Genomic DNA, 27,650 nt, shown 5'->3' with positions numbered 1-27,650 from the left:
CTGTACATGTACACAGCTAAGAAATCAGAAGGTAACAACCATACTGTATTTTGGTGGAATATTTATCAGGTAATGCAGGCTTTAAATAATATACCAATAGAGTCCATCATTGAGACTGGAATCTCAGCTTGGAAATACAACTACTTCTTTTAAAAAATACATACAGATTTTAACTGGAAGTGGGCACAATCAACGAGTACAACGGCAGTACAGCTGCGTGAAGATATTACTGAAGATACATTTACTTTGCAATTCCTCAACAAAACCCACCAGCTATAAAAACTGTCAAAACACATAGGAACAGCAACTCATTTTAATGTTATTTTTCATCTTAACTTGGAAACATTTCCCTGTGGACAGGAAACCTGATCAAAGTTACAAATGAGAGAACAATTGGGGTGTTTGCTGATCTTCCATCTCCCCTATTGTATGAACAACTCATTCTTTAAACAAGTGTAGTTCCACTCCATTGCTCATATGAATGGACACAGTTAAATTCTGGACTTTTTTTAAGGTTGAGGAAATATTTGAATTTAAATTGGGAAAAAAAATTAAATATTATATTTCCAGTGATATTCTGAACAGCACTACAAACAGTTCTGTCCATTACCTTTAACAATGCTCATTTATTACACAGAAATCCAAATTACAGTGAATACACCTTACTGATATATCTAAAGATTAATTTAAAGTTAAAACATGAGTGGTTCTTCTGTGCTTATGACTAAAGACAAATAAAATATATATGATTATAGGTCTCCCTCTCATGCTTTTAAACCCTAGGCATTTTGGAGGAGCATTTACCACCACCAGGACAATGACCAGCTCTTGTCCACAGCAGTGATAAAGATGGTTTCACTGCTGGAATAAACACCACAGACTTGTTTTAGCATCACAACTGGAAGCTTCTCATGATTTAAAGGTGTGGAAACTTGTTTCATCCATCAGCTCCTACAGCTGAATCACTGTGAGCACTGGTTCAAGAGAGATAAATCTTATTAATGCCAATGACTTAGTCCAGACAGACCTTAAAGTGCAGGATTCACTCCCCTACCTTGACTCACCATACTGTCAGTGACACACATTAAATTATAAAGACTATATTCTGAGCTAAGTGTGTGTACATGGAGATCCTGCCTTAGTTGTTTCCCACTTCATCTCTTTAATGGTCCTCAATAAACACACTTTTGCAGTATGTTACCACAGTTCTCTTTTTATTTACAGACTGTCCCATCTCTACGCAGTTCTGCAGCACATCAAGAAGCGCTGTGTTAAAAGTATGACACTGAGGAAAAAAAGGTTATGTAGAACCTAATTCCAGCTCTTATTGGAAATCACAAATGCTTTACTATTTCAACATAAAAATCTTCAACTAACAAAAAGCAGAAGTTTTCTAGGAATGTATAGAATCATAGCTGTTCTACACCAGTAATTTAATTTACATTACTGCGACTATTCACCCAAGTGACTAAGTGAAAAAAGCCTATTTTCAAAACTAGAGTCTTTCAGAGAATATCATTAGTATCTAATGGATACTAAAAATTTCCTCACATTATCTGTTTTGAGATTTTCAATTTTTTGGGTTTTTTTTTTTCCCCTGGAAGCACAGCTTATGGACAGTATGTCATACTACAAGCATGCAAACCCTACTGTCAGCAACTGGCTCCACCTTTCTTTCCAGAAGCTAAGCAGATGCTTTTCAACAAGAAACAGTTTTGGTCATACCGACTTCTCCTTGTGTTCATCTTCAACACATACCCACTATGTCTTCAAATGTAATTCAGCCAATAAAAATATGACTTCAAATACCTTAATGGAACAGTATTTGATAATCTGGAGAGCTTTGTATTAGCTTAATTAGATCCATTAGACGTGTGCCATGGTACACAGAACAGGAAAACAGACTTATATTCATTATCTCTTCTCAGAAACAAAGCCTGACAAGCAATACTAGTGAGAAACAACAACTGGTAAAACCCACTGCGGAAAAAAGAGAACACACTTCATTTCCAGAAAGAAAACATTAATTTGTCAACCATTACGGAAGAGCTCCAAGAGTTGGCCTTGCCAGCATGTGCAGGCATTTTCTACAGCTGACCCTCAAAATCGCAGGCTGCTCTGCCAGCCTGTAGTACAAAGCAATCACAAGCTCAGAGAAATAAACAATTCAGTGCTGTTCACACTAATGAAGTTCACACTAATGAACTCGCCTCTTCAGGTTTTGGGGAGGGGGGAGTAAGAGGCTATAGCTGTATCACAACCCTTATAATTCAGATGCTCTTGAAAACTGCTTCTCAGACCCTTGGAGCACAAGCACGGAGTGGGGGGACCAGCTGCAGTCAGGAGGAACATGCCATGGGACCCCACTTGGCCAAAACACTTTGATAGCACAAAAGCCAATTCTTGTTAACATCAGGATACCATGCATTCCTTTCAGTTAGAAGGGCTTTGGGGCAAATAGGGAGCACCTGCTGCACGCAGCTTTGGGGTGTGTAGTTTCTTCCTCCTTCTCTAAAAAGAAAGGCAACCCTGGGAGAGCAGGGGGGGAAACAGAAGCAGCTTTCATCATCTTTGGGTGTAACAGCACACGTGGGTCCAAGTGACACAACGCTATTTGTCAAAGTTAGCTCAGCATGCTCTTCTGCAAATAGTAGCTTCAGACAGAAGGAATTAGAGAAGATCTCTGCAACCCTGTGGTTTCTGGATCCTCCTTTGCAAGTATGTACTAACCAGACTCTCTCCCAAGGGCTGCTGAGATATCCAGTCCTGTAATATACGAGCTGTTCCCATAGATGTTCCCTGGATATTAGTCCAGTAGACTTTCCCACGTTTCTGGAGACAGTGGAGGTTTTCAACTAGTTGGTAGGTTGTGCCTCACAAACACTGTTTATTAGAGTCCAAAAGCTCTCCTGAGAATTGGAATTAAGATAAAATTAGATGCAACAGCCTGCTTGTCTGCACTTGAAAATGGTGATCCATCTTTTGGGAAAAAACCCAAAGGCTTCTACACCCCCAGCAAATTTGTAAGTGAGAAATCACAAGTGACCTTACCCTTAAGTGACCATTTAGTGTTTCTACATCAAAGAAGAAAGACTTTAACTAATCTTTAAGTCTTCATCTAAGCCTTGGGAGACCACACAAACTTACTTCTTTTATTCAAATTCCATACCATGTCCCAATATTATTTTAGTTTGCTTCTTATTGAGCTGTAATACACAGTTAAAAGTGAAATGAAACTGTTTGGTAATAGAAATGAGCTAACTGTGAATCATTAAAAGGATAATAATACATATATTATTTAAAACCTGTCGTTTATTTTTTTTTTCTAGTGTGTAATAAATAGATGTTCTGCAACAACTATTTCTTATTCCAACCTGTGTAGCCTTTTGATTAGTTGCTGAGGAGACACTAACCAGGTCAACGGACATTCAGTAGACTTGTAAATATTTTCAAGTTGGAGTTACTCTGATTTTCATGAATCATGACTGTCTTGGATGAGAGGACTTGCACCATACAGCAGCAACAAAAAAACATTTAACTGCTATTGCAGATGGGAAAAAATGAGTGTACATGCTGAAGTTGCAGGCAAAATTCCATCCTTCCTGTATTTCTAATCTTATTACGCTTGATTCCATCCAGACTTGTCAAATGTGCACATGAAAGATGAAACTCCTCTCAATGGGTCGCTTCCATGCCTCTTGGCTCCTCCATTTTCTCCCCCAAGTTTCGCACCAAGCAGAAACCTTCCAAACCCCTACCTTTTTCTTTTTTTTGTTGTGCCTACAAGCTCACTAAACCCAATGTTCTCTGCTAAAATTACTTTTTTACTTGAACATGAAGTTCAATAACAGGGGAGTAGAGATTCAGCTATTTTTGGCTTAGCTTACAATTGAACGCAAAAGAGATCTTTGCATTAGTTTCTAAAAGCATCCAAAGTGACCACATCATTTCCCTCCAGCCTGCCTCTGCCATCAGTCTGTGTGTCTGCTAGAAATGACCAATTTGAGCTCACAATTCCATAAAACGCCACTTCCTAAATTTATTTGCAGGAGGTGTCATTTTTCTGTGGTCTTAAGACTCATTTGATGACAAAGGAGGATGAAAGGTTGATAAAAATAGGCAGCCACCATTGAACCGCAACCTGAGCCATGCCCGTGCGGTCAGATCGTGCTTCCTGCAAACCTGCTGTGCTAAGCTCAAAAGCTGTGGCTCCCCCACCCCAGCTCCATCCTAAAACCTATCTTTAGCTGAAGAAAAACTGGGGATCATCAGGACTTTGCTGTCTGGACCTACTTAGAATCACAGAATGGTTTGGGTTGGAAAGAACCTTAAGGTCATCAAGTTCCAACCCCCTGCCATGGGCAGGGATGCCTCGCACTAGACCATGTCACCCAAGGCTCTGTCCAGCCTGACCTTGAACACTGCCAGGGATGGAGCATTTACCACTTCCTTGGGCAGCCTGTTCCAGTGCCTCACCCCCCTCACAGTAAAGAACGTCTTCCTCATATCTAACCTGAACTTCCCCTGTTTTAGTTTAAACCCATTACCCCTTGTCCTATCACTACAGTCCCTGCTGAAAAGTCCCTCTCTGGCATCCTTGTAGGCCCCCTTCAGATACTGGCAGGCTGCTATGAGGTCTCCACGCAGCCTTCCTTTCTCCAGGCTGAATAGCCCCAACTTTCTCAGCCTGTCTTCACATGGGAGGTGCTCCAGCCCTCTTATCATCCTCGTGGCCCTCCTCTGGACTCGCTCCAACAGCTCCATGTCCTTCTTATGTTGAGGACACCAGAACTGCACTCAGTACTCCAAGTGGGGTCTCACAAGAGCAGAGTAGAAGGGCAGGATCACCTTGTTCGACCTGCTGGTCACACTCCTTTTCATGCAGCCCAGCATACGGTTGGCTTTCTGGGCTGTGAGTGCACGCTGCTGGCTCATGTTCAGTTTCTCATCGACCAACACCCCCAATTCCTTGTCTCAAAGACTCTGTCTAGGCTTTGTACCACTTACAGAACAAGAATAAATAAATATTTAGGAAAAAAAAACCAAAAGACAGAACAAGCCCACCCACTAATAACATTAGTCATAGCTAGATTTCTGAACAATGCCTGCACACTCAGATTGCAAACAGACACTAAAAGCTTGGATTTTAAGCAGTAAACATAAAAGAAAAAGCACCACCCCCTGTTCTTGAATAATAGTTTCCAAACTACTTAAATTATTTAAAATAGAAAGAGGAAGAGATGTACAAGAAAAAAGGCAATGGAAAATGCTTCTTGGAGGGCACAGATAGCTGTTGGACAGGCTAAAGAGAGATAAAACAAGGAACTGAAAAAATACGGAAATGTTCTATTAATAGCAAATATGCTTGCAACTTCATGGGTCAAATAAAAAATTTAAAATCTATTTATATTAAAATTAAAAATACAAATATCAATTGTCCATCCTGGCCTGAATTCAACTGAATTACAGCAAAAAAATCCCAAGCTTTGCTGTCAGTTTTCTCCCCACTTGAGTCAAATTCTTTGCTACGGTTCAGAAAGCATTTTGCTACTTGGGGTGGAGGCAAAAAAGTGTCTCATTTCCAGTAGTTCTTAAACATGCAGCTGTGTTACAGACAAGTTTGAGAGGTTCAACCTTTTCCAAAACAAATGTGCTCCCTGAACTCCCTTCAGCTGAAGCAAATTGTTTTCTAGGAGAACATATAAATCCTGCAGGTGACATTATTCAGTCTAAAATGGTTTCTTCTTCAGTCCTCCTGAAGGAGCTGGATTCAAAAATAAGAACTCTCAACAGATGGAAGCCATTTAATGCAGTATTGCTAAAGACAGAGAGGAAAATAAAAGGCAGAGAGAAATCCAGATAGGACAGAATAAATACCAGATGGTAAATAAAAAAATGAAACAAAATTCAAGGGAGGGAGTTAAAGCAGAAAGAGAGGAGACAGACACAGTGACAGTCCCGGAATTGGTGACATGACCTGTCGTTCCCTTAAGAGACCATGTGTTCAGCCTCTTTTTCTGCTCCTCTGTTCTCTCACAACACAATAAATGAGAACTGTGTTTATCAGGTTTCTACAATCATTCTGGGAAAATGACTTGCTGCCGCAGCCACCGCTTCATGTTTAATCTCGTTTCACTTCGGAGAGTTAAAAATAGATGTTGAAGCAGCTCGTATTTTGAAGGCACGTGGAAAAGAAGTTGTAGCCCTACCCTGAGCGCAGTAAATGGTGCAGACATTAGCAGAGCTTATTGGAGCATTCTGCAGGCAGCAGTCCTGTCAGTGAAATCAGGCAAAGCACAAACCTGCTTTATGATGAACCAAGCACAGCAAACAGAACTAACATCATGAATTAATTTTCACTTTTACTCTGTGTATCTTGATTGTTTGCATCTTAACAGTTAATCATTAACTCAGCTCATTTCCCCCTTGGTTTACATTTGGACATCGGCTTCCTTTACAGCAAAGCACAGATGCTCCAGCAGTGAACAACATGAGATACATGAGTCACACCCCTCGACTGTATGACGTCTTGCCATATAATGTTTTACAGCCAAATCCTGACTCCACGCTCTGCCTTCCTTCCTTTCACAGCACTATATAGTACATTACCTGTACTATTATGGGCAATAGCTGGAGTTACATTTTCCTACCCGGGTATAGAGGGGTTTCTGCACTTCTAGACCAGGTTCACACCATGGCACATCACTGCCTTAGCCCATAACCCTGCAGACACACTCCACAGCATCAAAGAGATCAGCAAGTAAAGGAGACAAGCTTACAGACTACACAGTTTCAAGGGAAGCAAGCAAGAGCACTTTACCATCTGGTCATTCATCACCTATTTTGACAACCTGTGTTGCACGTTGACAGGTTTGACAGGCGAGAGGTAAGCTTCCAGTCTCAGGGTACCAGCCTGCAGGTCTTGCTTTTGATGCGGATAAAATGGTTTTCCCTCTTGTCAGCTCAGTGAAATATAAAACATGTGCCACAAACCAGCAGCAGCCATGGTGGTTTTTAACAGCTGAGCCTTTATGAGGAGAGAGGGGAGCAGCAGGTCAAACTCTTCACTGTAGGCATCACAGCTGTTCTGTAAAGGTCCCTCTTCCATTGCTGGTGCTGGAAAACGACACCTGACTGGGAGCCCAAACCAGGGAGCTCTGAATAAACCATCTCTCACTTTCCCATAAAGATTTAAGTACCACTTGCTGTATCAAAAAGGGTTAGAACTAAATGCAGAGAACCTTTTTTTGGGGTAAAAAAAAAGGAAACAGCCAAAAAATCAACGCAAAAGCACCCTCCAATAGAATCCCATTAAATTTAGATGACTGCTTTAACTACCCTAGAGGGGGTTCTCTATTTCTATCAGGTTAGGCTCCTGATGAAGTCATCCATCAGTAGAGCTGGCCAAGTAACTGGGTTTTCCAGCGAGCTTGTAGGAACCACTCCACACCCCTGTGCCTCCACAGACAACATGCATGGCTCTCAAGAGCTGCACATGTGCAACAGTGGTTTGCAGAGCTCGCAGGCACACATCGCCAGTGAAGAGTGTGTGGTGACCCACAAAACCTGGCTTTAGATTCCACCATCACTGGCCTTAACCCCTAAAAACTTCAGCACTCAATTGCTCCAAGACACTGCAGCCCATGCCATCAAAAATAGTTCAATTAGATTTTCCCATGGCTTTTCCTTGGCTTTCAGTCAAACTGGGGGCTACTCATATTAAATGAACTCTCTACTATTTGTCCACATGAACCAGAAAATTTCTCTACTGCTTTCTTTTTATTAGGAGACTTTTTATAGATTTCCTGACATGCCATAAACTGACATGTCATAAAATGAATCCTGTGAACAAAAGCACTCTCCCTGCTCAGCAAGGAACAACTGACACTCTTCTAACCTGGTTCACAACAAGCCAGAGCCAGATCCTTCTCTTTCAAACATTCAGGAGACTTTGTACAATGGACACAAAATAGAGGCACGTAGGCAGAGATCTGTTTACAAGGAGGCATGTCCAGTAACCGATGGGGGAAGAGTCCTTCTGCAAAGTTGCATCAGATGCTCGTGCCTTTGGGCTCCTTGGAGCCCTCAAGAGAGGACCATCTTAGAGGTCTCAAGAGGTCTGAAGTGCAGCATAACAACCTCTAGTCTCTTGAGGACCCATCAGTAAAGCACAGCTTCAGCAACCCATGCATCTCACACGTAACACTGGAGAACAAACCATGGGGCTATTCTGCAAGACCCCAACCAGGCTCAGAACCATCATCTTCATCCTAAGCAATGTATAAAAACTAAGTGTGTCACTGAATGGTGTTAGAAGGGCAGTCATTTCTGACCTCTATTCTTACCTCTGCTTTCTCTGAAAACACGTATGTGTGAGCACCATCTGAATACCTGACCATCACAGCAGCCTTCCAGTATCTGAAGGGGGCCTACAAGGATGCTGGAGAGGGACTCTTCATCAGGGACTGTAGCGATAGGACAAGGGGTAATGGGTTTAAACTTAAACAGAGGAAGTTCAGGTTAGATGTAAGGAAGAAGTTCTTCACTGTGAGGGGGGTGAGGCACTGGAACAGGTTGCCAAGGAAGTGGTAAATGCTCCATCCCTGGCAGTGTTCAAGGCCAGGCTGGACAGAGCCTTGGGTGACATTTTCTAGTGCGAGGCATCCCTGCCCATGGCAGGGGGTTGGAACTAGATGATCTTCAGGTCATTTCCAACCCAAACCATTCTGTGATTCTATCTACTAAAACAAGAGCACACTGCTTAAATGTGCTGTTTCTACTTTTACAGAATAAGGGAGTTATGAATATTTTGTTCACTTCAGAAAAGGTAAAAATCGAGTTTAATGAAAAACACAAAAGAAATCAAATAACTCAACTGCATACAATATTTGCACCAGATTTGACTATGTAAAACAAAGAGTACTTACACGAACAGCTTGTTCTTGTAGAACAGAATATAAACTACTCTTGAACCTGAAATGGCAAAAAGAGTATAAGAGAACAGCACATCTGATGCGACAGTCTGAAGAGAGACAACAGAGCCATGTGTAAATGCCAGACAAGGAGTAAAAATGTCTGCTGCTTACTTGCCTTTTACACAGATACTACTTCAGTGTCTGCATCTATCATCAGAACATGTTTCATAATCCTGACATCATGGTTTATAGAGACTATAAAGAAAGAAAAAAACTACCCATCAAGCCGAGGTAGGAATCTTTTGGCAGAGATCCCAAAAAATCTCAACCAGAAAAAAATCTAACCTTATTTGGAAAAAAACCCAGAATTTCACTCAAACTATATTTGTATTGCCACTTATTGTTAGAGAAGAGAGAGAGAGATGAAAAACGTGCTTTCAGAAATATATTAACATATGCAAAGTGAGATAATTTCAAAAGTATTAAAAAAAATTATTAGAAAAACACTTAAGTCTAAAAATTGGACAAGTTGCCTGTTACTTCACATTTGCTTTGCACAGTATATTTTAAGTCTTTTTTCAGTGAGATTCTGTTGGACTCTATTTTTACTCATGTGGAATCACACATAAACCAGCATTGTTAAGAGGTAAATATAGAAGATGGCGAAGAATTAGAGGGGTTAAAAAAACCCATATTCCAGAATCACTGTCGCCTTTAGAACGGCAACACACAATCCTCAAGGAGAGCAGATAAACAGATACCCAACTCCCTGTGGAGCTGGGAAGGAGAAGGTAGTCACAAGCTTGCTATACACTATAAAACTATCAACTTCCTAAGAGATGGAGTACTCTGATTTAGATCTTTGGTTATCAGCTGTAAACAGGTGCTCATGCACTGTAAACAACGTAGTAAGAAACCAGTTTGGTTTTCCCAGTAATGAACTCCTAATTCTTCACAATGGAGGCCATCTATAGAATCACAGAACAGTTTGGGTTGGAAGGAACCTTCAAAGCTCATCTAGTCCACCCCTTGCAATGAGCAGGGACATCAAGTAGATCACGTTGCCCAGAACCACATCCAGCCTGGCCTTGAATTTCTCCAGGGATTGTGCATCCACCACCTCTTTGGACAACCTGTGCCAGTCAGCTCTGACTTACTCCATACATTAAATACTTCTTTGAAGTTATGTAAAAGCATACATTTATAACAATAAACATAGAATTAAAAAATATGATACTTTAGGCTCTGCCTTTAAAGAAAGTCACTTAATCTTCTTCTAAAGCCAATGATCTTCTAGGGGTGAACTCAGAGCCCCCTCAGTAAGTTGCAGCCACCACTTCCTGCCCAAAGAGGCTCACGGAAACCAGACCAGCCACTCAGACTGCAGCTCAAGCTGCCAGAGGTTCTTACCCAACAACTTCTGCCCCACTAAGCTCAATGAGCATCAATGAACAAAAGACTTCAGGTAACAATTGTAGCTATTACAAAACTCAACATCATCTAAACATGTTGAAAAGTTCAAGTCTCCATCACACTTGGTCACCAGACTGGAAGAAATCCAGAGAATATAAGCTGCTAAATGGAATTAATTGTAGCCACACAGTATTTTCACCACTCTAAGATTTTGGTGTTGTCAGCTTGGGTTTTAGAATAAAGTTGTTGGATATACTGCATCCAATTACCACAAACTAGTACAGTAGAAAAACTAACATACATCATCCCAAGCCAGTAGCTGCTAAGCATTACAGAGAATGGAAAATTTCAGCTTATAAAAAGGTTGACTCGTGTCATCCAAATTTCCTTTTCATACACCAGCTGTGAACTTCAGTGGCTCAAGTGAATGCCACAGCTCTGCATCACTGATAGGGTGTTGGTTGTTCAGAGCATTAACACATCTTTCCTGTTGCTCTCTTCTTGGTCTGAATTGTGAAATGAGGATGTATATGTTAGCAGAGGAGATTCTGCTCACCCCAATTTAAAGGATCCACTGACTAGTCTTTTTTCCTAATAAGATTACTTGCAATGAAAAAAAATGTATGTACCTTTGAAGAAAGAAAAAAGTCTATTATCTGACCAGCTGTAGGCAGCCTCACGTGAGACCAGCAAGGTTGGAGTAAGAATTTCTACTCCATTGCCAACATCAGTACTCTCCTGGAGCAAGCAAACACTAATCTTCCTTCACACCAGTTGTAACTGACACAATTTTAAAAGTATCATGTAATAAACAGTATAATTTCAGTGTACAGCCTTCCTTTCCTTTTAGTCTTTCTTTATACATCAAATCAAAGAAGGGACATCTCACGTTCTCCCCTTTTCATTGGCCATATTTCAAAAGGAAAACCAATTCACACTAGTCCAGAAAACCACCAGTGCCGAGATGATGGCAGTGAACTTCATTACCTTCTTCAGCATTTCCCCCACACTTTGGGAAATAGGGAATGGAACAGTAGTGTTACTGTAATAAATGCATGAAACTACATGTGAAGCCTAAGGGAGTCTTCTTCCCTTTTCAAATATACTCCATACAGCATGTGTTTGATAAACACTAATTAAGTACAGTAGAAGCATTTAATTTGTAGTAATGAACTTCAAAGGCAAGATCCAACTCCCTCGCCTTCAGAGTAGTCTCTTGATAAGGTCAAAAGAAACTCTGCAGGGATCAGACTGGACTAATGAATTTCAGCATAACCAATACACCTGCCTTTCTGTGCACGTGTGCAAACACATGCATATACTCATATGTTAATCACACACATATGTCTAAGGAACTTCTGTTCATCATACTTGTGTGAGGTGGGTTTTTTGAGAAATAAAGAGTGCATCCAAAACTTGCTGGTGTTATTAATGATGAAAATACTACTTACTGACAGAAGTTCTACAAATGCAGCGAAGTGAGTCATATGTTTGGATGGGAAAGGGAAATCAACAGCATATGAAGCACGACAACCACCAAGGAATCCAACTTTCTCAGCAGCAGGCTTCTCTGGAAGCCCATTAACAATTAGCAGATTTCCAGTAGAGCATTTTAAAACTAAGAGGTAATGCAGAGTTATTATAACCATGAAGAGCTGGCACTGACCTGCCTGCTCTAGCCACAGATAGGGAAGGGCAGCCCCCACCTCTGCAACCGGGACAAAGGAACTAGATTTCTACTTGCAGATACAATCAACACCATAATTGAAGAAAAATGCAGAGAGACTCTGGTTTGGGCAATAGGGAGTTTACCACACCTATTACACACCAGTGACGCAGGTCTGCCGACTTCTTTTGACTTACCACTTTTCCATTGATAAGAACATCAAAAAATAATATGACAGGAAAGGTCAAGTAAACCATTAAATGTAAGGTAAGCCATTTGCACTGAACTGACACAGCATATTGGCGCTTTACAGTCTCAAATGAAATGCATCTTGGATTGGCCTCATTAAGTAAATGACCTTTCCCCTGTCTTACGCTTGAGTTACAGAAAATACTACTAATTAAATGAATGACGTTATAATGGTGGGAGCCCTCCTGCTTCTGCCTGCCTTCAAGATTTGCACTTGTAGTGGCACAGCAGTAGGAAGACTATGAGGTTTGTAATGTGGAGGTGTGGATTCCTTGCTCACACCCCATTGTTTAAATGGCAGCCCAATTCATATAGATCTGCTCATGGTGCAGAATACCATCACCTTTACATCCCACAGGTACTGACACCACCTTCTATACAGCTCTTCAGTAATTCCAATAGCAATGAAAGCAGTATTGCAAATATGAAAGGCTTTAACAAACACCAGCTTTTGCAACTGGAGAAATCACAGAAAAAGGAGTATTTAAAAAAATCCAGAACGACGCAGGTATATTGTTCTTTCCAGCTGACAGACACACACACAATAAATTGCTGCTCTAGGCAGTGAAGCACTGATCTTACTGCTCCTGCCAATGTTCTTCAACCATGTCACATTCTGCAGCCAACCTTCCTTTCCAGTTCATTCTTCTGAAGAATTTTCCCCCTCCACTTTATGCTCTTCCTACAACTGCCCATTGCACCAGTCCTTATGTGAACTGACCACACATACGCATACTTAAAACCTAAAATAACTCAGATCGGAAGCACTAATAAGAACACTTCAGGTCAGTATCCATGCACATTTTTATGGCCATGATAAAGCACGTTCAAGTAAACATTCCATTTTCTACCATCCTAAGATGATGCTGAAGTAGGGGAAAAAAAGCGGTAATTGTAAGTATACAGAGGAAAGAAAATGTATGCTGCACCAGCAGACGCTGCAGAGGTGCTGCCCAGCTGTGTTAAGATTAGTGAGCTATATAACAGTGACGTTTCACTAAATTAGAGAGTACGTTTGTTATGTAGTTGTTCCAGGCAAACATCAATTGAGATAATAATGATTTTCTTATGTATGGCCAATTATAACACTGTAGACATTCCCTCCCTCCCAAAATTCTGCATGCAGTTACTGTTAGCATATTTTTGCCTAACTCAATAACAAATAGAATTATTCATAATAAGCACAGTCATTCACTGGAGTGAAAAGTATAACACTATGAAGGGTGCACATTTGGGCAGAAAGCACCTCATATGGACACAGTACTTGCTGATACTGCTTTGTGAGCAACTTGTTTCCTTTTACCCAAATTAAGAAGAATGAGCATGCTTATGGAGTTATCTTTCTAGTCAGTAGATGGAGGCACAACTGCAATTCTAAATGGCAGAAAACAAGCAGTCTCTCCTATCAACTCTTCCCAAACGATTTTATCTCAGTCTTCGGACTGAGGCTGTTCTGCTTCTCAGCCTGCAGAAGCTTGGACAACTGCAAAGCACTGAAGAGCTCATGACTCAGCTCACATACTTGAGGAATCACAAGTTATCTGGGGAGAGGCAAGAATGACAGCTCTTCCCTTATTAGAAAATGCAAGAAGTCGTTTATTTCCCACCAGTGGCTGTCAGCAGAAATCCTGCTAAAGGCCTTTCTCCTCCACAACAGGGTGAACCCTGTGACTGTTTTCCTGCTCGGACCCTTCACCTAAGGACAGATCCCTTTTACGAAGGGCAAATAGCCTCTTCCTTCTCAAGCAGAAGCAGTAATGCTTTGGGACCTCCTCTCTAGGTAACAACAGCAACTTCACAGGGAAAGGACTGCAGTCCCTAGCAGGAGAGGGACAGTCTTTAGAGACGACACAGGATAACAGCACTAGGCAGCCTCCAAAGCACCCAGTTTGCTCATGTGACTCCAAAGCATTTTACACACGGAGTGATTTTATCCAGTAGTCTCACTGAGTTTTCTCCCACAAGCCTTTAGATCAGATTTTGATCAAAAGGTTTCTTATTCAACAGATTTTCATCAAAGGCATGAAGTAATCACTAGAAATAGCTGGGCATTCCACAACATAGAAATAGCTACAAGATGGGACTTGCATACACTATGTGTGCCAGTGGCTAAGCAGAGCCAAATAACGATGGTTACCATCAGCCTCTTGGCTGAAAAACAGTGAAATTAAACATCTGTCATCAGAAAAGTCTGGTAGATATATCAGCATGATTCCTAACGAAAGCCACCAATGGAAGAGGGCTAGTGAACGTCATAAAGTGTATACATAGAGTTTGGGTGCATCTTACATGATGGATATCAAGCTCTTGGTTCTCACATATTACTTACGTAGAGCCTGATTAATATTTTTACCAATAATGTACCAGTATTTGTCATTACAGATGGTGATACCCTCAGCATTTCTGAAAATAAATACGTGTAAATCAAATATAATAAAATATTTAGACTCCTCACACTGCAATTTTTCTTGATATTTAGCCAATGTACAGTTTGTTCTGAGGCAGAACAGCAAACCCGGACACTTCCAACACAGCAGCAAACGAATCGTGTTCAATAAATCCAATAGCCTACTGCCACCAAAAGGAAAACAGTAGAATTACTCCAGACGTAAAGGAACTCTATTACCAGTGCAATACAGTTAATTAAACTTATGTAAGAAGGAAACAAATTTAGTATTTTAAACATGATGAAAGTGTTTTTAAAAACCAAAAAAGCTGGGGGTGACAATTTCCAAAAGCTGATCTATGATCTCCTCCAGTTTCTCAATATTTTGCCACCTTACGGGACAGGAGGCTGGGAAGTATGAAGGCAGAGGGTAAAGAACAACTGACAGAACATTAAAACGGTACAGTTCTCCAGGGCCAGCCTTCCTAGGGCTCTGTTCTACCTTCCAAGATATTCCACACAAGAAGTGAGATTTTTTTTTTAAGTAAATTTAATAAGGTAACATGCTTCTCTACAAAATAAATTCAGCATTTTAGAGGTCAGATGATACATGCACATTCAGCAGATCTAGGGGCAGGAAAGGAAACAGGTGTAACAAACAGATCATAACAACATCTTTTATACATACAAACCTAGGACTAGTCTATACACCAGAGGAAAAGAAATATTTAAATGCTCACTGCTGCAATAAATTATATGCTTTTGTGGCCCTTTTTCACCTCAATACTACTCCCAGGTGCCATGCTTTGCACAGGTAGAACACAGGAGGGTACAGGAAAAGTCCTTCACCTTATTTATCCTCAGCTGTATTACAACTAAGTGGTTGATTTATAGTACAGATTTATGATTACTACTTAGAAGACATGAAGTACTACAGCAATTAAGTCATAAGGCCAATGAATGTCCATCAAGAAGATGGGTATCAGAGAAAAAAAATCCTCAAGAGACAGGCACAAGGCATTATTCATCTCATTCAATTCAGGTGCTTACGTTCCCTTTAAATTCAACAGAAGACAGTCCAAGACATCTAATCTTTTACATATTGACCATATAAAGGACCTGGGCTTCTAAAGGAGGTATTTGAAAATAAACAGCATGGCCACCTCCTAAAAGAATGTATTAGGTGCCATCAGGTATTATCATCAGTGAAGACAGGAAAGTTATCTGTTGCCTTCTGAAGTGCAGATGCAGATCACTGCACACAAGGGAAATGGCTGCATAAACAAGTACTTTGACTTTCTATTGCTATTCTGCTGTTTGCTCCCCTTCCTCCACCACCCAGAGGAGGAAGGAAAAAGTAATACCACAAAAAGATAACACAAATATTTTAATCATGTAGATTTTTCACAATGAGTTAAATATCAAGACTGGAATAAATTTGCTCAGAAACTCATGTGACAATTGACAAGGAGGGGACAACACTGATCTCTGAGTGGAGCTTGATCCTTCAGATGCTGGGGGGACACCAGCATCCAAGATGTGTGTCCAAAGGCTAAGATGTTATAAGCACAGAGGAAGACTTTTGAAGTTTGCTGTTGTCAGCAAATACAATATAACACCGCCTCCCCCATATTTAAATTCACAGAGATACTAAAAACGTTCCAGGCACCTCTCTAAAGCATGCAAGTATGTGCGTGGCAGTTCTCAGCAACTTGAAGATAAAGGTTAAGCAACTCGTAGGGCCAAGATGGCTCTTCCCCTGCCAAATCCTTCAAACAAAAGAGAACAGCTCACACCGTATCTCTGTGTGACCTCTGTGTGACGGCTTCAGAAGAGTCAGTTTATGCACGATGCAGAGATTTGCAGGCTAGCTGTGAGAACTGAAAAGGAGGTATAAAAAAAAAGCTAGGACAATGGGTTTTCCTACTAGGTAGATGGAGGAAGAGGAAAATAAGTTAAAGCCTCCCTACTTTCAAAGCATAACCCTAATATCAACCTTTCCCCCACAAACTGGGAGGTGTGAAAGAGGAAGGGCCCTCAAACTGACCAGAAAGCCAAGGGATCTTTTAGGATGGTCTAGAACAGAGATCCTGAAAGTATCCACAGGACTTAAGTGTTACATCCTTTAAGTCACCCACTAGAAATGAGTACCCCAAAATCCACACGTACTTGGCACCAAGTTGTGTCTGTACAACATAGTTTGTGTATTGCTTAGCTTAGAACTTTGAAGTGTGTTGAACCATATAAATTTTGGTTATTTCCCAGGAATTTCGTTCATAAGGAGATGAGAAGAGTGGTGGCCATAAAGACCATGAGACACACCTGACAATAGTGAGATGCTTTGTTATTTATGAATATGAATTTCTGTTGGAAGGCATGACCTCGAAGACCACAGCTGTTACCAGTTCTGGTTCTTTAAGCAGCACATGGGGAATGTGATATCCTCTCCCCAACATATTGCCATCCTCCTAAGCTATATGCATATGTTACAGCAATGGGTAAATATCAAATACTTTGAATCATCTGTGTTTTCTGAGGCCTGAATTAACATTATCTCCAGAATATGACAGCTCAACAATGCTTGAGTAGGACTTGTATTTGAGAGGGGAAGAAAAAAAAACCAACCAACCACAGACAAAACCAGAGTTGAGTCCTGCAAGAATCAATCTTCATGATTCAGCTTTCAGTCCAGGCTTTTCAGGGCACCATATGAACCTGATCATTAAAGAAACAACAGACCCTTCATAAAAGCAGAAAATGAGTGCCAGCATCCTCACCAAATTCCACATCAGCCAACTACATTTGCCTACCTAAGCTTCTCCAGCTATTTCCTCTAGATGTGGCACTGTCTTTTCTTCCGACCTCAAACACATCACATTGGTTGAGCAGCTGTGACATTTCAGTGACGGCTAAAGAGCTACTACCCACTTCTGTAAGCAGAGAAACAAAGCTATATAGAGTTTGGAGATTATTCATATAAAGCTATCACTCAAATAAAGTTACTATACTGCAGTACTGCATTGAAATAACTAGAAAAATACTAATTGTGTTTCTTAAGATATAGTGAAGAGATTGATTTTTAAAATGAACCTGAAAAATGAATCAAGAATTGATCAGGAATCTACAGCAAAGCGTTGAAATATCAGCCAGAATACACGGGGAGGTGGGGAGAATCCTAGAATCCCAGGTTGGAAGGGGCCTCAAGGATCATCTGCTCCATCCTTTCTGGTCAAAGCACGATCCAGACTACTGTGCCCAGCACCCTGTCCAGCTGAATCTTAAAAGTATCCAGTGCTGGGGAATCCACCACTTCCCTGGGGAAGCCATTCCAATGGCTGATTGGTCTCATTATGAAAAATTTTCCTCTAGTGTGCAACCTGAATCTCCCCAGGAGTAACTTGTGCCCATTACAAACAATTAACACAGCACAATTAATGTGCCGTTACATCACGGCGTGCAGTGATAGGACAAGAGGGAATGGTTTAAAACTAAAAGATGGGAGATTTAAATTAGATATTAGGAAGAAATTATTCACTATGAGGGTGCTGAGACACTGGCACAGGTTGCCCAGAGAAGCTGTGGCTGCCTCATCCTTGGCAGTGTTCAAGGCCAGGTTGGACGGGGCTTGGAGCAACCTGTTCTAGTGGAAGGTGTCCCTGCCCGTGGCAGGGGGTTGGAACTGGATGAGCTTTAAAGTCCCTTCCAACCCAAACCATTCTATGATTCTATTATCTTGCTTCCTGCTCCCCTTTACTCCTAGCTACGTAGTCCCAATGTCTCCTTTCATCACTCTAATGCTCATCAGATCTTTGTCACAAGACAATTTAAACTCAGGAACTTTGCAGCAATTCTCTTTCTCTTCCTCCCTTTGAGTTATTCAATCATCTGTCAGAAAACTGAGCAGTCCAGAAAGCACTGCAGTTGTCAAAAGGTAAGAAGTGGCAGTGGACAGGGCAAAAGGGGCAAGACCCCTCATTTTGGCCATAACATACTTCCCAACTGGCATACTGCATCTTGCAGAACACACACCAGACCTGACTGCTCTGCCCACCACAGCGGTTGTCTTCAGGCATGCGTGACAGCAAAGAAACATCAAATTAAAGTGGTATATTTCACACATGCAGTTTCTTACCTGCCGCAAAGAGGGAGGCTGCTGCCAACAGCGCTGTGGGCACAGCATAATGATGAGAGACTAAGCTGTGTCCTCTGCTGAATCTGGTGACACTGCACTGAATTATTGGCCATTTAAAGCAGCAGTTAACTTCATGTGCTGGGCTAACGTGCATGTCTGCACTAACACACTGGTTCCTGAGAACAAAGCAGCAATATAGGGAGGGGGGAAGACACTTTATAGTATTTTTTTCTTTTACAAGGTACATACTCACTTACTTTTGACCTTGTAACAAATAAGAACACAGATAAAAGCAAGAAAAGCCAATTCCTTTTAAAATTTCTCACATTTTTTCCATCATATAGCCTAACACAAGGTAATCCGGAAGATTTTTTAGAGAACAGTAATTTAAAAGATGTTGTTTTGAAAAACAGGCTGATGACCTTCAGCAATACAAACAGCACGCAGTAAAAATAACGAGTAGTGACAGGGAAAGCAAAGCCGGCAAACGTTGCAGCTTTACTTGTGTGCAAAAAATGACACTTTATAAAGGGAAAAAGACAACGTAAAAAGCTCGCTGCTGAACACGTTGGTTTGAGCGTGAAAAACTACCCAGCCAAGACTACGCTACCGCGTTTAGATACACTTTTTCCTCACCAAAAACGTGCGAGGCTGATAAATCCTGCGAACAGCCGTGGATTTAACCACCAGGTGGCAGCGGCCACCCAAGCATTTGGCTCCTGGAAGCCCCCTGTGACACACTGAGCTGTGGGAACTACACCGCGCTGTCCTCTCGGAACGGACAGCAAACACATCCATTCGGGGAAAAATACTTTCCCCTCTCTTACACATAAAGCGAACTCTGTTTGCTGTTTAAAACAGTTTGCTCCTTAATTGGTGATACTTTTCCTAAAACGCAGTTTTCTTGCAAGAAACCTGTGTTTCGAACAGTAGCTCTTCGCAGGAAGTTCTCAAGCAGCAGTACTTCCATAGGCATAAACCCAAGAGACGCCTTTGCCCTCACAGCGCGCTGGCCTGTGGAGGGCTCCTGAGGTGACACCTCCACCACACCGGGGGCTCGCCACGCCATGCAAGGGAAGGGACGGAACCAAACGCTTCACCGGCTGCTGAGGGCGACCGGCTTCACCCCGCGGCAGCACGCCCGGCCCCGGCTGCCCCCAGAGCCGCACGGCGGAGGAAAACACCGGTCCCTGTGCAGCGCGGCCCCTCACACCGGGGCTCCTTCCCTCCCTTCAGAGCCGCGCCGCCCGCAGCCGGTACCTGGAGGAGGCCGCCCATCTTGGCGCGCAGGGCGCGGAACTCCTCCGGCGCCGCCTCGGGGTAGAGCTGGCCGCGCAGCAGCTCCTCTGTGATGTCCGCGTTGCCGTAGTAGGCGGCCTGGGCGATGCCGCTGAGGAGCGCGCTCAGCGGCTTCGAGCCCTCGGGCGGCGGCTGAGGCGGATCCGGCGCCGCCATCGCGAGGAGGGCGGAGGCATCGCCCGCCCCGCCCGCGAGTACGGCGGCCGCGCAGGGACAGCCCCCGCCGGCCATGGCAGGCACCGGTGTACTGAGGCTTCTTACCGGGGGGAGGCGCATCGTGCCCTTAGCAAGGCGATTGTAACCATCGAGTACCCAATACGCAAGTGGAAAACGCAGCGGTTCTGCCGTCCAGAGTGATTTTATTTAACACTAGTGTTTAGGCACGTCCCACCGAGTCATTGTACATGGAACTGATTTCAACACGGTGTAATAACACACACCAACATGGAGCCTCCACTGACCAGTATTCCATTCCCTGACACTGCCATGCAATGGTTCAAAGGTATCTGTGATTAAAACAGGAAAAAAACCCCACCCCCAACACAACAAAAAACCCAACCAAAACCCAATCTCATTAACCAGAACCAAACAGCAATGACATGACTGGGTACAATACATTTCTTTCTATGCTGTTTCTTCAAGTACTCCATTTTACTAAACACTCAGGTATTTTATGGAAGCTTCCCTCAGCTTTGCTCTCTATCCCTTTGCTGTAAGATGCAGGGTTGACCACAAAACATGGAGACAGTTAAGAAAAAGGTACTAACAAACATCAAGTGTTTTCTCTGTGCACCATTCTATACAAGTTTAAATATAAAAAATATTAAAATGCTTTGTATATACAGGCATGTGCAGTCACAAAAGAGACTGTGTGCTCTCAAAAGAGATGGCTACAGCAAATTTTCTTCTCCTAGTATCATTTATCAGTGGCCTCACCACCTGATTTCAATTATTTAAGCCCTTCATAGTTGCACTTTTTTGACATACAAGAAATATCACATTGCTCAAGAATATAAAACATAGGTTTATGATCAACATGATCTCTTCTGCCTAGTTCTTTATTCTGTATCTTTCTGTAAGTAGAGAATAGCCAAAGAACATGTGCAAGTTGTCCTGGCCCGAGGGGATCATGGCGTACCCTCTTCAAGCTAGAGGAATAGGAAAATTAAGGAATTAACAGTATGTGCAGCTAACAGTTTCTCCATTCTCTCCATTCATTTGGACAATACTTAAAATGTCCCTTTTCTACAGCAGTATTTAGATTAAACAGCATCATTAAAAGCTTTAAAGAATCTGGAGATACAGGAGTTCCTTTCAATCACTAGAAATTAATATATAGCATGAGAAACATAACTCCATTTGGGTACAGACTCCTCACTGCACAGCCGACCCTTCTGGGACCCAATGCTCTTCTCTGATGAGTACAGTTCATGGTTGCTTATATTGAAAAAGGGGGCAGGGTAGTAACTCTTCATGGCTTATCCATACCACCACAGAATACGAAGTAAAAAATTTTTATCTCTCTGGTCTAGATCTCTGAAGATACTGTTCCCCGATGAGATGCTTTCCTCTGCTGCAGACTGATGGACATCATGAAGTCCTCATGAGCAATGCTGGTTTAGTGACTTAGGCTGAGGTACAAAGACAAATCTGTTCTTATAATTGATTTTTCTTCTTAGATCTCGGCCTACTCAGTGCCTTGTGTGAAGATGGCAAGAAAGCTGGTGAAAAGTGCATTATTTTTACTTCAAAAAAGAGTATAAAATTATTCAGAATGCACGTGGCATCAATCAGTAACCTGTGTCATTAAGAATATTATTTATTTGTTTTTGTAAACAACCCTATTTTTAAACAAATTAAAAATACATTGAAAAGTCTCTCTATATATACACAGTACATGTTCAATCTTCACTTCATTGCGATGCCATGGTTTAAGCAGAAAAAAACCAAGAGCTCTTGATCCAAAATTCAGTTGCAATATAACCCCCTTGGGCAGTACAGCACCCAGTGGTGCCAAGATCCTGTCCTTTCAGGAGAACTTCATTTGTTATTTATCACCTGAACCGTTTTTCGGCCATAGTGGTAATAACTGTACGCAGATGTTACCGTCGTGAAAGCCGTGATGCACCTTTGGGCAAAATAGTTCCTGTAAGTCATTTGAGTCTAAGTACAATAATAAGAAAGTTATTTTTAAGCTCCTTCCTATTTTTTGCTACACAGTCAAGGGCTATGTCCTACAGAAATACGGTTTACAGTTAAAATGCTGAAATTCAGTTTTAAGTGGAAGATTAGATAAACAAAGGAACTGCCATGCAGAGCAAAGTAGAATGTTTCAGTGTAATTGCATACAAGGCAAAATTTTTACCATATTAGCACTTGTCTTAGAGAAGGGAAGACAAAAGATTCAGTATTTGTAGCCTACACTAATTTTTACCAGCTTGAGAACTGTCTGATGTGAGAAACTATCCGTTGGTAGTATAAAAGAGGAGCATTCAAACCATACAAGACTTGAGTTTCTCATTTTACCAAGTTCCAAAGCTAAAGCAGAAGTTTTGGCTTCAGCCTCTTTTGTTCCTTTCTCAGACACTGGGTAATAACCACCTATATTACTAAATTAGCAGTGCTCTTCTGTGTCAAAGGCTGACACCATTCAGGTGCAAGCCACCAATACAGTCCTACCCCTCTAATACCACTGCTCTCCCTGGACACACTCATCCAGGTCATTTTTGAGAGTGTGTTTACAGAGGACCCTGGTGAGTTACACCCAGCATTTCTTCATTACTCACACTACAGAATCACAGAATGGCTTGGGTTGGAAGGGACCTTAGAGATCATCCGGTTTAAACCTCCCTGCCATGGGCAGGGACACCTTCCACCAGTTGCTTAAAGCCCCATCCAACCTGGACTTGCATACTTCCAGGGATGGGGCAGCCACAGCTTGCCAAAACCAGGGGATGCTAAAAAAGCTGCCACCAAAATTAGCTTTGTATTCATCTGATAAAAGCAAAATAAAAAATTTGACCACAATGAAGATGTTGTAACACACTCACAGAGTCCCAGACAATTGCACCTTTCACAGATGCAATTCTAGTTTTGGCTTTCAACAGGATGAAAAACTACATTGACTGTCAAGATCAAGGTTTCTAGTTCCTTAAAAGCTTTTGGGTGTTTTTTACTTTTGTGGGGGTTTTTTTGAGTGTCTCTCTCTCTCTCCCCGTTCCTCCCCCCAAAAATAACACAAGTAACACCGGATTTTCAACTACTTTAAACTAAGTTACTTAATAATTCTGCTGTTCAGCCTCTTTGTCCTGAACTCTTACCGAACTGCTCAGGAGAAATAACTGCACTTGTAACACCTGCCCTCAGCTACAGCTCAGCTTCAGGTACAGCTCACACCTCCAATGACAGCAGTGAAAGGAACAGCCACTATTTAAGGAGGTACACTCCTGTATGCCTGTTTTCATTTGATCCTTCCCCTTCCTTCCTATAGTCTAGCAGGATTCACAGATTTCTTCAGGTGCTTTTCAAAGAGGCTTCAGAAACCTAGATTTCAAGGTAGCAGGTACAGCATAAAGCAAAAGAAAACATTTCCTATCTATTTTTACTGACATCAAGGATATATTTTTTCAAGGACACCTATGACATGAATAAAGAATCCATACAGCCTTTCTTCCCACTCCCTTCTTTTCTATTAATCTGAAATCTGCCTATTCTGAAGACTTGTTTCTCAGCTATTATTCCTGGATCTTAACTAGCTTCATTTGAGTACTTTTCGCTTGTATAGTGAATTAAGTACCAATAAATATCTAGCTCCTGTGCCACTTAGGAATAAATGTGTAAAAAATTCAGGCATATGGGTCTATTATGTCATCTCTGCACAGGTTTTTTGTTCCACACAATTAATCTTAATTGCCAGTTTCTTTAGGAGTAGATTATCTGAAAAAACCAAAACAAAACAAACAAGCAAAGAAATAAGTTACCATAATGTCTGCAGATATATGCTGTCCACATAATTGAAAACAGGAGCTGCTAAAGAAGCTGCCACCAAAATTAGCTGAACCGCTGTGTTCATCTGATAAAAGCAAAATAGGAAACGTGACCAAAATGAAGACGTGTACTATGCAAGGAATACAAACAGACACTTTTATTACTGGTTTAAGTATTAGTCTATATACAGAAAATGTATTTAGGAGCCTCTTTTAATGACCTATACACATATATATATTCAACTGAACTATATACACTCAAAATTAGCATGCACTCTGACAGAGCATAGCTGAAAATCTTTCAGGATGTAAAATGCCTCCAAATTGGTTGGTGCTATTTTGAAACTGCACTCAGGTAGTAGGAAACAGCCCCCTCCCTCCAAACTACATACCACCCCAAGTACTGAGGAGTTAGTTACTACTCTTACCTTACTAATGAATGTTGGTTTTAGTTGGGCAGTCGCATAACAGGGGTTAAAATACCTACTGAGTGTTCTCTGTTGGGTGAGAAAAAGAGGGGGGAAAAAAGTCAATTTAGTACATTCGATTTGATATACTTCTTCACACAACACAGAAAAGCCTACTGTAGCACTAAAAAATTACACTGCTTCTGCTCTTGTATTATTTACTACATATTATACACAGGAAAAAAGTAAAAATAAATTTTATACGACTTATTGCACATCAGACACAGGAAAAAATCAGTAGCTCTGACTCATCTTTATGAAACCTATTTCATGAACTATTGTTCTGCTTCCAAATATATGTGGTGAGAGAACAAGCACAGCACTACATCTGAGGTTAACCACCCAAGTTATGAGCCACCATCAAGTCTCAAGATTAAAATCTTTCGGTTACAACTTTGTTGAAGGCTTATTAACCTTTTTTTATATTTGTAAAAATCCAAAAGATTTAATAAAAATACAGTGATTACATGTTCATACAGTTCTGTTTAATGCTATACACTTACCGGTGGAGAAAGAGTTTTGTATCGCACATAAAAAACAGCAGCAATGAGCGCTACATCCCTCAGAATAATCATGGAAGTAAGGGGAACTGAAAAACCAAGCCAACAGGATCTAGTGAAAAATCATGTGCATGATTAAAACAAAAAAAGAGCACAAAATACGAAGCAAGAGATAACCACTCTCAAGTTCTTCTGAACAAGTTTTATGCGTGACTGAAGATTTTTACCATGACTTCTGAAAGGTTTTAATCTGAAGTCTTAAAACAATCCAGTCCATGAGAAAATTTTTGTTATAGCTACTATTACTGCATTAAAGAAATACATTTTAAAATGGCAGTATATACTAGTTGGTTTTGTATATGGCAGCACATGCTTTCTGTGAGGTCTACTGGGGGTGTGAGGTGTGGTTTTTAAGTATTTGACAGAAGCAAATAACAAAGTGTAATTGACAAAGCAAAAGTTCCAAGCCATAGTTTTCCTACCAGAAACACTACACATAAGATCAGCTTCTTTACCTTATACAGTACATGCAATTGACGTTTTCTCACCTGGGATAAGATTTGTACAAGTCAGGCTTATGTAGAGCACACTGATGAGAATTTTATCAGCCAGAGGATCGAGAGCACTTCCCAAAGCTGATTTCTGATTAGCCCAGTTCCGTGCAATAAATCCATCCAACTGGAAAAACAAAGTTCAGGTTTCTGTTAGAAAACTAAGAATAAAAATAGCTTATACAGGCTATACACAGAGGTATTTCATGAACAACTTCACATAATACAGCTAGTTTAAAATGAAATACCTTTAGCTGATATTTCATGCTTTTTTTCACATAGCATTCCAGATTCTGGAAGCCTCTGAGCATATTCAATTCTGATTATTAAATAATATTTTTTAAAAGGAGAAAAAGGAAAAGAGAGTGACCAATGTTCTAAAATTCACACAATTATTGTCATGATGGGTGGACCAGGGATGCCTGCGCATAGTAACGGACCATCAATGCATAAGCACTGACTGAAGAATGCCCACCTGAGGCTGGGTCGGGGAACCTTTATATTCATTCCCCTTGCTCCAATAGCACTAAGTCCCGTTTGGGCACCTCCAAGCTCCCTTCACAATGTTGCCAAGGACATATATAGAAAACAACTAATATAAAAACTATCCGTATTATTCATTTCCACTCTGCATTGGAATCTGAATTTCAATGCATGCCAATTGGACATCGTAACCCCCTGCTATCCTCACCGTACTTCCAAACCAATGCACACATACCAAATCCGTCACACCAGCCAAAACGAAGACACCCAGTGCAACACTGAAGTTTTCTTCAACGATCAAATAGCCCAAAACTGGCGCCAAACCCATTCTTGCCATTGACAGTATGTTTGGGATGGTCCAGGGGTTTTCATACTGTAAAGCGAGAAAGCAAAAACTTCATGCCAAGAAGGCAAACCCCGACTTGGTACGTAACAGGATTAATCAAGATAAACTCACACTTTAAGTTAAACCGGCCTTTGTAAGCTCCTGAAAGCAACCTGCCGTTTGCGCAAGACACACGGACACGTCCCCGAGCTGCTAAACATTAACTCAGCCTTCCCAGGGACAACGCGCCGCCGATAGAGACCCGCAGAGCCCCCCCGGAGCTCCAACTCCGGGCAAACCCACCCGTTCCCACCCGCACCGGGGTTACGAGCGCTCCCCGCCGTGTCACGTACCAGCTCGGCGTACCGCCCCGCCACACGCCGCTCCCGGGGGGGCTCCGGTGGGGCGGCCCCGCCGCTGAGGAGGCGCCAGGCGGCGGCGGGCTCCCGCAGCAGCCGCTGGGGCTGCCGCCACCACCTCGCCGGAGCCCCGCCGCCCGCCGCCCAGCCGAACACGCCGCTGTTGCCATGGCGGCGGCCGCCCACACCCCCGCCGCGCCCCTCCGCCGCTCCGAGCCGGCTGACCAGAGGCCTTGCGCCGCCACCGCCCGGCCGCCTCCGCCCCGCGCTGCGGAGGAGCCCCCAGAACCCCCTGCCCAGCCAAGCGGCGGCCAGCATGGTGCGGGGTGGAGCGTGCCCGCGGGGCCTAGGCGCGCTGCGGCCCTGCCCGCGGGAGCGAGCGGCCTCCCGCCGCCCGCGCCATCCGCCGCCCCGGCAGCCGGGCGGGGGCTCGGGGACAGGGGGACGAGCCGCGGGCCGTGCGTGTGCGGCGAGGCAGGGGGGCGTGGAGGGGAAGGCGCGACTTTTTACGGCAGCGCCGCCGCGCCGCGCGCTTTACGGCAGGCTGCCGCCTGGGGGGGGTGCGGTGGCTGAGTTAAAGAGTAAATCGCAGCCGTGAGAAATGGGGAGAAATACAGAGAAAACGGGTTTTCCGCCGCTTAACGACATACCCGCCGGTTACAGCTCTCCCCCGGGGGCCCGCGGGCGGCGGCGTCCATGGCGGCATGGCGGGCGGCTGCCCGGCGTCAGTCCGGTCCTCACGGCGGGCGGCTCTGTGCTGCTGTTCTCTCAGGGGTTGAAGGCGAAGGTTGGTTTTACCGTGAGAGACTTCTCAGGGGAACCAAGTAGTTTCTTGTGCTCGCTCTTCGCCCTCCCTCACCCACGTTTACTTTAGCTCAAGGAGGAGGAAGAGTTTACTTTTCCAGGTGCAGCCATTGGT

The 27,650-nt window shown here is 42.5% G+C and overlaps 2 protein-coding genes across 4 annotated transcripts in view; both read right to left on the bottom strand.

The window, feature by feature from the left end:
• Positions 1–20,261, bottom strand: part of COMMD1 (copper metabolism domain containing 1) — a 77,434-nt gene extending 57,173 nt beyond the window's left edge. Inside the window, exons 1-2 of one of the 3 annotated variants that reach the window (XM_030490792.1) lie at positions 18,762–18,932; positions 8,928–8,973 (exon numbers count right to left, since the gene is read on the bottom strand). In XM_030490792.1, the coding sequence (XP_030346652.1) occupies positions 8,928–8,973; positions 18,762–18,874 (159 nt within the window). In that variant the 5' untranslated portion in view covers positions 18,875–18,932. Of the gene's footprint in view, positions 1–8,927; positions 8,974–18,761; positions 18,933–20,021 lie in introns of those variants that run through there. The other 2 variants (XM_030490791.1, XM_030490793.1) reach the window with 2 other exon arrangements.
• A 709-nt stretch (positions 20,262–20,970) lies between these two features.
• On the bottom strand, positions 20,971–27,241 carry CRLS1 (cardiolipin synthase 1). The gene is made up of 7 exons (XM_030490790.1): positions 26,726–27,241; positions 26,283–26,420; positions 25,562–25,691; positions 25,017–25,102; positions 24,475–24,543; positions 24,041–24,132; positions 20,971–22,188 (listed from the first exon to the last, which is right to left on the bottom strand). Exons 1-7 carry the CDS (start codon positions 27,047–27,049, stop codon positions 22,101–22,103), a joined length of 927 nt encoding a protein of 308 aa, XP_030346650.1. The 5' UTR covers positions 27,050–27,241; the 3' UTR covers positions 20,971–22,100.
• Between the last annotated feature and the right edge of the window lie 409 nt (positions 27,242–27,650).

The sequence above is a fragment of the Strigops habroptila genome, chromosome 6, assembly GCF_004027225.2.
Source record: "Strigops habroptila isolate Jane chromosome 6, bStrHab1.2.pri, whole genome shotgun sequence".
NCBI lineage: Eukaryota > Metazoa > Chordata > Aves > Psittaciformes > Psittacidae > Strigops > Strigops habroptila.
This window is presented reverse-complemented; position numbering and strand designations above follow the sequence as displayed.